Raw genomic sequence first — 10196 nt, forward strand, 5'->3', positions numbered from 1 at the left:
CCAGTGGGGCTCAGGTCTCAAGTGAAGCCAGGTCGGGGAGGGGTGGGTGATGGCAGGCAGAGGTTGGATCTGTTGAACCCAGTACCTCTATTCCTAAAAGTTCCCTCTGCTCAATGCCATTAGCTCCCAATTGGCTTCCTCGCTGCTTCATCACTCTTCTGTGGCAGCAGCTACCCATGTGCAAACCCAGCAGGAGCAATATTGCTACCAGAAAGCTGGCTGGCACAGCAAATGCTGCCCTGACAGCACAGCAGCAGTGGGGGCAGTGAGGACATGGTGATGAATATCAGCAAGGAGGTGATGAAACTACACTGTGGAAGCTGCCAGGGTTTGCTATCCACCTTGCCACTCCTGAGGACAGTCCCAGGTGTCAGTAAAGTAGGCACCAGCCAAGGACAGCTAGGACTGGGAAGACGTAGGAAGACAGTGGGCCCAGGCTCTGGGGTCAATGGCACAGGGCAAGTTAGCTGGATGACATAGGACAAGTTACCTAACCACACGAGCCTCAATGCTTTCACCTGAACATAAAGATAGTAATCGTTCCTATTATAGTGTAAATTAAACAAGATTATGCATACAAAGCACCTAGTACAGTACCTGAATATGGTAAAGACTCTGCAGTTGCTGACTATTCTCATTATTTTAAGCCCTGGGCCCAGGCTCATGAAAGGGTTAGAAAATTGTTTCTTCTGAGGATGCACTATTTAAAAACCAGGCCAGGACCAGCCCCTGTTTCTTGGAACAGGTTTAACAACAGAACACTCCTGCCCCACACTGGTGCTCAGGACTCTCCCATGAACAATATTTCAGCAGCACTGAGCCGAGCAGCAGAGCCCAAAATAGCATTTGCAGAGCGAGGCACATGTCATTGCCTCTCCAGTGCTTCAGAAGTGCAAGGAAAGAAAGTTTTCAATCACTTGCTCAGAAACCATGGCCACCCACCACCTGCCTTCCTTCCAGGGCACTCAGATGTTGCAATCTCTGTTCTGCTGGAAAATGAAGGTCCCTGAGTCCTGCAGCAGCAGCTACCACTCTGACAGACCATGCTATTCCCCTCCCACAGGCCAGAGGTGAGCAGCCTGAAGGAGCAGCCCAGTGGGGACAAAGGACATATGTAGTTTGAATTCAGAGTGTGTTTTGTGGGGACAGGGCTGGGCCTGGTACCTGGGCGAAGGGCCTGCCACTCATGTGTCGGGTGGAACACCTCCAGGACCTCGGCATTGAGCTCCTCCTCTGCTTTGGTTTCTTTTCTCTCTGTTTCTTTGGTGCTGCTCTTCTCTGGGTTGGTCAGGGCAAACTCCTTCTGAGAAGAGAAAACACAGGGCATGACCCACCACAACTAGGCCCCAGGTAAACAGAAAGAAAATGGCCTGAGGTGGCACATTCTTTTCCTCCATGCCCCCTCCCCAACAGCCAGACATGTCTGGACACCCACAATTCCTTTCACAAGGTCAGTCTCAGAACCAGCACGTATGAAGTAATAGGGCTAAACAAACACACGTTGTCACATATGTAAGTGGCACTTTTGAAAACGCATAGGGAATGACTCTAGAAGATCCCATGGTATCTTGAGCAAGTTAAGGGAACACATTAGGGACAGGGGCTGGCAAAAGGAAACAATAAGAGTCTTTTACTTTCTGACATGCTATTATACTGTTTGATGTTTAAAACTCGCATGTATTATGTTTACAATAAAAATAAACATATTTAGAAAAGAAAAAAACACATATGTAAATTGGAGAGTAAGGCCTCAAATGGTCACTACAGATGTACAAAAGCTGGCAGCTAAGGCCCAACTGAGTCCCAAGGAGCCCAGCAGGGCACAATTCCCCAGAGTGCCTATGAGCCATTCAAACCACGCAGGAAGGGTACAAGTGGGAAGGTGGGAATCCAGCTGGGCTAAGGGAGGAAGATGCTCAGGTTGGAAACCACTTCCTAAAACCTGTTTCCTTCCACCCTGCACAGAACATAGAGGACTAATGAGATGGTGTCTCTGGAGCATTCTCAGCTCGGGAGACAGTGATGCAAGATAAATACAAAGTATTATTCATTTTGCTCTTTCCTGGACTCTCATCCTTCCTATCCCATTTTTAAACCTGTTCTTGCATAAAAGCAATAAGACCTCAGGAAATTTGAACCAGAGGGTTCCAGAACTCTGGGAAATTGCATTTGGGAAAGCAAGGAGGAACCCACATTGGCACATAGGGAGATATTTCAGCTTGCCCGTCTCCCTGGTCATCACTTTTTCTCTGCTTCCCAATCTCTCTCCTAGCAATAAGAAGTATATTTCTTGGAATCTTCCTATGAGCCTGAATCCATGCTGGTTACTTTACATAAATCTCACTTTGGTCTCCCAACAATTCTAACCACACCTGGGAGATATGCATACATCTGGAAAGTTAGTTAACTTTCAAATAACACCTCATTCTTGGCTGGGAGCGGTGGCTCACGCCTATAATCCCAGCACTTTGAGAGGCCAAGGTGTGTGGATCACTTGAGCCCAAGAGTTCAAAACAGCCTGGCCAACATGGCAAAACCCTGTCTCTATAAAAGATACAAAAAAATTAGCCGGGCATGGTGGCACACACCTATAGTCCCACTTGGGCAGCTGAGGCAGGAGGATCGGAGTCCAGGAGGCAGAGGCTGTAGTGACCTGAGATGGTGCCACCACACTCCAGCCTAGGTGACAGAACAAGACCCTGTGTCAAAAAAATAAAATAAAATAAAGTGTTTCGCTCCAGATAAGAACTCCCTCCTACCTGGGACCCTCAATGATCTTTAGTTGTCAGAGGAAAGGTTAAAATGCTAAGGTACTGGTGATGACAGTGTAGACCCCTCCAAGAATTTTTACATTTTAACAAGAAATAAAGGCATGAAATTTAGATGGCAGAATTTCAGGCCTTACTAAGGACCAATAAGGAAAATATCTTGGCAAGAAGAAGCTCTCAAATCACACCACAAGTAATGAGAGGCACTGACTCCAGCATAGTGGTTAAGATGCTGGAATAATTCAAATCCCAGTTTCTCGTGACTCTGGAAAGTTATATAACTTTCTAAGATTCAGTTCCTAAATTTTGAACATGAAAATAATAACATCTAGCTCACAGATTAGATGAGGTACTACATTGTAAACCACTGCCCCTGGGTACATGGTAGCTGTTACTGTTATTACTTACAAAGGCAGACACAGATTCCAGGCTGGATGAGGCTGTGCTGTGACAACCAGGAGTGACTATACAATATGGCATCATTCAAGCAGGTCACCTGCGCAGCCTGGTGCCTCAAACCCCTCCTATCCCTTCAGCTTAAAGTTTGCACAACTGTGAGCTCAAAAAAAAAAAAAACTAGGAATAGAAGAGTAGGTGTACTTATGAGACTACAGAGAAGACAGACTGGCAGGAGGCACCCTCCATTCTGAGGACATGGACATCAAGGACTTCCAACAGCTAAGTTTCCAGAGGGCAGGCACCATGTCAGTCTCATGCCCCCATGCCTAGCACAGGGCTTAGTTTGAAACTGCTGAACAAACAGATGAATGAATGTCCCTTCCCATAGGCAGGCGTGTCTTTTGGGCGCCTTAGACTGAAGAAAGCCCAAAGTACCTGAGTGTGCTGCAGGTACTCACCTCATATTCCAGAACAAGACCACCCTGTCTGCTAAGTACCCAGGTCTAGATATACTAGGGTCACCCCTAGCTAGAAGCACTAGACTGAGAGATGAAGAGGTGGTTAATAAAATTTACCTTGGAGGTGTGTCAATAAAATGCCCCAGGGGCCAAGCAGGGATGCCACTAAATCAGTGGACCAGGTGTAAACAACAGGGAGTGGTGGGACTATAGAAACCGGAGCCCTCCTGCCTCCTTCCTAAGGGAAGCAGCTGCTACTCCGCTGGTCTACCACTGTCATGCAGGGATTCAACTTGAAAACAGAAAACCAGATTTCTATGTGAAATGTTCTTATTTTTAGAACACTAAACGGGCCAAACTAAAATATCTAAGCATCAACTTGCAACTTTTTTTTTTTTTTAATTTTTAGTAGAGACAAGGTCTCCCTGTTTCCCAGGCTGGTCTTGAACTCCTGGACTCAAGCAATCCTCCCTCCTCTACATCCCAAAGTGCTTGGATTACAGGCATGAGCCACCATGCCACGCCTCCATCCTTACTTCAGTTTACGTATTAGCCCGATAATTCCTGGCAGGCTGTAAGCAAGCAGCCAAATTCTCATCATCAAGAGAAGCAGAAAGGGGAAAGGGAGATGGTGATGATAAGAAGGTAGCACAGGAAGCCCTTCAAAACCCAGGTAGGCTGATGTTCATTCTAACTACTAAGGGTTAGGAAAGCCTCTTTTTCTAGGTTTCATTAACAAGATTAATGGAGTAGATTCAAGGAGGAGGGTTAGAATGAAACTGCTGAACTACATGCTTCGAGTCCTAAGGAGGCCAGACTCTTGCAACAATCCTGTCACTGTTCAAAATATTTTTTGTACCTCCTTTTGGTATCATCTTTGAACCAGATTTTATGACACAAACACAAAATCTGTCATTATTTTAAAGTACACCAATCCCCTTAGTGGTGATTGACACAAAATTGATACTCCCCAATCTATGCTCACCTTGTTCACCCGACCTGGCTATGACAATCTTTAGATGCTTTGCCCAAATCACACCTAGCTATCCTCAAAGGCCAAGGGCTCAGAAGCATTGAGAGAGGTTCACTGATACGAACAAACCACAAGCTGGACAGTGAGTTCAAAAGCAGAGTTCCAGAGGTTTTGAAAGAAGCAGCATCAGGAGGATGAGGTTGTAATGTTAACAGCAGCTACCATTTATTAAGCCCTGATCATATGTCAGGCACCGGGACAAGATGCCTTCCATGCCTCAATTCATCCAAGTCTCATCGGTGAAGCACATCATATTGGTCCTATAGGAGGACAGATATGGGGCTTTTCAAAATCATGCTGCTCAGAAAAGCAGAGCAGAGATTAAAGTCCAGACCTGCCTGGCTCCAAAGCCCATACATAAGTTTTGACTCACTTCTATGATTGTTTCATGGTCAGATGTACTAATAAGTTGTGCCCTGAGAGCTGACGGAATGATGCTGGGACAATGAGATCACTTAGTATACCTACCAGCCCAGGCCCTTCCTTGGCAAAGACTTCCATGGGTCAGGTAAGAAACCACAGTCCAAGAGAAAGAACAAGCACAACTAGCCTCACTCTGCCTAGGCGGTGTTCTGAACAGGAGAGAGAGACGCAGGCCAGCCCTTGGTCAGCTGTGAAATAAACCCGTGCTCTGGTGCCTTCCTAGCTGGCTCCTCAGGGCTCCCTTCCAAGCTAGATTATGAGCACTCTCTTCTCCCTATCACCATCACTTCAAATACAAGTTTCCTCTCAAGTGACTGGCAAGAAATGCTATATAAGGCGTTAGCTGACAACAGCTTACCATGTCACACTTTCTTGCACTTGCATCCGAATAAGAGATTCTTAAAAACCAAAGCCTACAAGATCCAAGAGAATGAATGAATCTCTAATGGTGGGTTGATAGACACTGTAACAGAGACAGACTGCCAGGGCAACACTTTGGGACAGAAGCCTGCCTGACAGAGCCCAAATTAAACCACAGAAGCAGCACTACAATACTAAAAAATTAACAGCTGACATGTATTAACCATTTACTGGCCACATCGGGCCAGTTTCAGTGCCAGGTGCTTTATATATAATCACATTGAATCTACACTAAAACCTTAAGAGGGAGGTACCAATACTATTTTACAGATTAGGAAACAATGCTCAGAAAGGGTCAAACTGCCAAAGTGAGAGGCAAAGGGATCTTACGAAGGGCCTGTGCTCCTTCCACAAGGCTCCACTACTGTACCTTCCCCCATTGTTTACCACCTTTCTAAAGCCCAGTAACATGCAACCACAGCCCTTCAGTGTCTACATGCCTCCTGACATGTGGCATCCTGGGGAAGTGCCACAGCAGGAGCCAGGGAGGAAGGCTGGCTCCAGATCATACTGTGATACACACAGCTGGCTTTTCCTAGGTGGGCATCAACCTGCCCAAATGCCTTTCGGGAGGACAATTCCAGGTCATCAGGAACACTTACCTGGACTCCAGGCTCCGAAGAAAGGATCATAACCACCTCCACTCCATTTTCACTGTTGTGAAGGTGGCTGGCTATGTAATTTAGATTTTTAAATGACATCAGGGCAGCAATTTTTATGGTATGAGAGAAAAGATGCTTCAACTCCTACTTGTGCTTAGCACATGATGAAAGATTATGACAAATGGATACAGCTTAGGAACAGACATAAGGATAAAAGCAGCTTCTGTTGATGAAAGTCAGTATTAACATTTTTCTGAGACTAGACTCAATAGAGCTAATATAAATGGGCCAGAATAATTATGCTCTGAAAGCTCATCTATTTGGTTGGACTATTATCCAAAAGGGACTTCCTAACTCAGTCCTTAAGTAAATTCATCAGCATGCCTTTGTTAATTGTGCATCTGCTAAAGCTCACAATGGGGAGCACGGCATCCTCATAAGCTACAAAGTTGGGGAGGGGACACGACCCTGGTCCCTCAAGGCTCTTTTCTGGGCCATTCCATCTCCAACTCATGCCAGAGACAGCCCCAACCTCGTGCTGTAGCCAGTCCCATTCTCAGGGGCCTCTGGGAACCCATTCAAACTGTCCTTGAAGAAGACACAAATAAACAGCACCAACAGGATCTCAGAGAGCATTAAAAACTCAAGAGGTCTCGTGACTCCTAACTGTACGTTTTCTCCTGCTCCACAAAGTGGGAAGAAAGGCAGAGAGAAAACAAATGATTTCAGAGACAAGGTGGAAGCTTGCCATGAGCCAGAGGTGAACCACAGCTAAGCTGGATTGTTATTAAATTCATCAGAATTGTCATTTGCACTTCAAGGACCTCCGGCTCCAGAGCTTCCAGCTCTTTATCTAACATTTAGTGGGAGCCCTGGGGGTTGGGGAAGGTGGACAGGGAAGGGTGAAACTGTCAAAGAACTGACAGTGAGAGCTTCTCAAGGGAGAAGAGAGGGAGGGCATTAGGGGCTAGTCAAGGGCAGGCTGTTGCTGGGACAAGCCAAGGAAACAGGGCCAGGAACCGTAGTGTGCTGCACCAGGCCAAGCTCAGGGCCTTTTTGCGTATTCTCCTCCTGCCAGTGGCAATGGCAGAAGCCCTGAGCAGTGAGGTCTAGGTTAATGAAGAGTGGTCCAGAAAGAACAGGGAGCTACAGACAAAAGGAAGGAGAACAGAGATAGAGATAAACTGAGAAAGTACAAGGAAGAGAGGAGTAGAGGGGGAAAAAAAAAGTCTTACTTGGAACTGATGCCCACCACACAGGCACTCAGCTTTTGAGAAGAATTGTGACATTCACAACTCTCACAAACTGACTGGCTGTGTGATTTTGGCCAAGTTACTTAATGTCTCTGAGTTTTAGTCTTCTCAAAATGAGGATAAAAACTGTAGTTGCCTACTTCATAGTGTTGTTGGGAGGATTAAATGAGAATACATATAAAGTACTCACTACAAGGTTTGGTACATGGAAGATTATATTAATTTATCATCATGATCATCTTTTTCCCAAAGGGAAACAATGCCATAAGCTTCAAACAAAGGCCAGAAGACACAGGGATGGGGAGGAAGAAGTCTACCTACTCCATGATCCACTGCCAGCCACACTCACATAAGAAACATAAAAGCCCACCCTACTCCCACAGCACCCCTGGTGAGAGGGAGGCCTTCTCAGACCTCATCAGGGATCCCTCCCATTTGCAGTAAGACATTTACCGGGTTCTGATGACTGAGGCAGAAGGTGAGGCAGGTGGCCATCAGCAGCCCAAGGAGCCTGCCCAGAAGAGCCATCCTAGATGAAGGCAGGCTCTGGTGAGCCGTAGTCAGGGACCTGTAGGTGCAAGCATAGAAAACAGAAGGTCAATAAAAAACTAGTGCTTGGTGTCCCTGCACTGTGATTCCCATGTTGCCACTTGCTCACAGATGTCAGACATTTCCTGCATAGAGGTATAACGAGTCTTCTACCACTTCTAGATAATTCTGAGGCCTCCATCTCCCATGGTGGGTCCAGCCAACCAACAAGAGATATGCCCTGGCTAGAACCATATGGTCAACCAAGACTCCTGCATAAGCTATAACAGCCGTGGTCCCTTCCTTTTTCATTAACAACTTGTTATCAGGTTGTGGTGGGTAGCCTCGACTATGATAAGGAGAGAAGGAAACTAACCAACTGATCTGCATGTGAACAACATGGACCCAAATCCACATAAGGCTTTGTAACCATCCACTTCTAAAACATACACCATTCTCCTTCTTGAAGAAAGATGGCATCAATATTGTCTAAGCCAGCAAAGTTCAATAACTCCAAGCCACAAAACCTCTCACAATATCTTTCAGTCAAACAAATCAAAGTATAAGCCCCAGTAGCTACTACAAGGAAAGGCAAAGGTGGGAGGATCGCTTGAGGCCAGAAGTTCAAGACCAACCTGCACAACATAGTGAGACCCTGTCTCTCCAAAAAAAAAAAAAAAAATTAAAAAACAAAAAAATTAGCCAGGCATTGTGGTGTGAACCTATAGTTCCAGCTACTCAGGAGGCTGAGGCAGGAAGATCACCTGAGCCCAGGAGGTTGAGGCTGTAGTGAGCCATGATTGCACCACTGTACTCCTGCCTGGGTGACAGAGTAAGACTCCATCCCTACTAAAAAAAAAAAAAAAAAAAAAAAATTAGAAGGATATAAGGATGGAAGGATATCCCATGTTCATGAATTAGAGACTTCATACTGTTAATAACAATACTACCCAAAGCAACATACAGATTCAGAGCAATCTCTGTTAAAATCCCAATGGAAAAACATATCCTAAAACTCATATGAAATTTCAGGAGACCCAGAATAGCCAAAATAAATCTTAAAAAAGAAGAAAGGGCTGGGTTTGGTAGCTCAACACCTATAATCCCAGCACTTTGTGAGGCCAATGGGTGGATTGCCTCAGCTCAGGAGTTCAACACCAGCCTGGGAAACATGACCAAAACACCATCTCTACCAAAAATACAAAAATTTGCTGGGTGTGGTGGTGCATGCCTGTAGTCTCAGCTACCCAGGAGGCTGACGTGGGAGGATCGCTTGAGCCTGGGAGGCAAAGGTTGCAGTGAGCTGAGATCGTGCCACTACACTCCAACCTGGGTGTCAGAGTAAGTACCCATCTCAAAAAAAAGAAAGTAAAAGAAGAAACTTAGAGGACTCGCTCTTCCTGATTTCAAAACTTACTACAAAGCTACAGTAATCAAAGGGTGACAAGACAGACCAATGGAATAAAATTGAGAGTCCAGAAATAATCACATATATGGGCAATTTTTGAAAGTGGTACCAAGACCATTCAATGGAGAAAGGACAGCCTCTTTAAGAAATGGTACTGGGACAACTGGATATTCACATGTAAAAGAATGAAGTTGGACTCCTACATCATTTATAAAAACTAACTAGAAATGAATCAAAAACCTACATTTAAGAGCTAAAACATAAAACTTGGAAACATAGATGTAATCTTAATGACCTTGAATTTGGCAGAGATTTCTTAAATATGACACCAAAAGCATAGGCAACAAAAGAAAAATAAATTGGGCTTCATCAAGATTAAAAAGCTTTTGCATCTCAAAGGATATTATCAAAATAGTGAAAAGACAGAATGGGAGAAAATATTTGTAAATCACGTCTCTGTTAAGGGTGTATTGACCAGAACAGAGAATTCCTAAATCTCAACAATAAAAAGACAAGCATCCCAATTTAAAAATGGGCAAAGGCATGAGTTCAAGAACACCCTGAGCAATATAGCTAGATCTCATCTCGTAAAAAAAAAAAATTTTTTTTTAATTTTTAAAAAAGCCAGGTGTGGTTGTGTGCACCTGTAGTCCCAGCTACTCAGGAGGCCAAGATGAGAAGATCTCTTGAGCCCAGGAGTTTGAGGCTTCAGTGAGCTATGATAATGCCACTGTGCTATAGCCTAGGCAACAGAGTAAGATTCTGTTGCTTAAAAAAAAGTAAGCAAGGCCGGGCATGGTGGCTCATGTCTGTAATCCAAGCACTTTGGAGGCCAAGGCGGGAGGATCACCTGAGGTTGGGAGTTCAAGACCAGCCTAACATGGTGAAACCCCATCTAAAAAAA

At 45.0% G+C, this 10196-nt stretch overlaps 1 protein-coding gene across 1 annotated transcript in view; it reads right to left on the bottom strand.

Moving 5' to 3' along the window:
* The window catches only part of LOC108310057 (nucleotide exchange factor SIL1), a 162917-nt gene that overhangs the window by 92441 nt on the left and 60280 nt on the right, over positions 1-10196 (bottom strand). Inside the window, exons 2-3 of the mRNA XM_017536705.2 lie at positions 7810-7924; positions 1165-1303 (exon numbers count right to left, since the gene is read on the bottom strand). Of these exons, the coding sequence (XP_017392194.1) occupies positions 1165-1303; positions 7810-7884 (214 nt within the window). The 5' untranslated portion in view covers positions 7885-7924. The remainder of the gene's footprint in view (positions 1-1164; positions 1304-7809; positions 7925-10196) is intronic.

This window comes from Cebus imitator, unplaced genomic scaffold (assembly GCF_001604975.1).
Source record: "Cebus imitator isolate Cc_AM_T3 unplaced genomic scaffold, Cebus_imitator-1.0 Scaffold101, whole genome shotgun sequence".
Lineage (NCBI taxonomy): Eukaryota > Metazoa > Chordata > Mammalia > Primates > Cebidae > Cebus > Cebus imitator.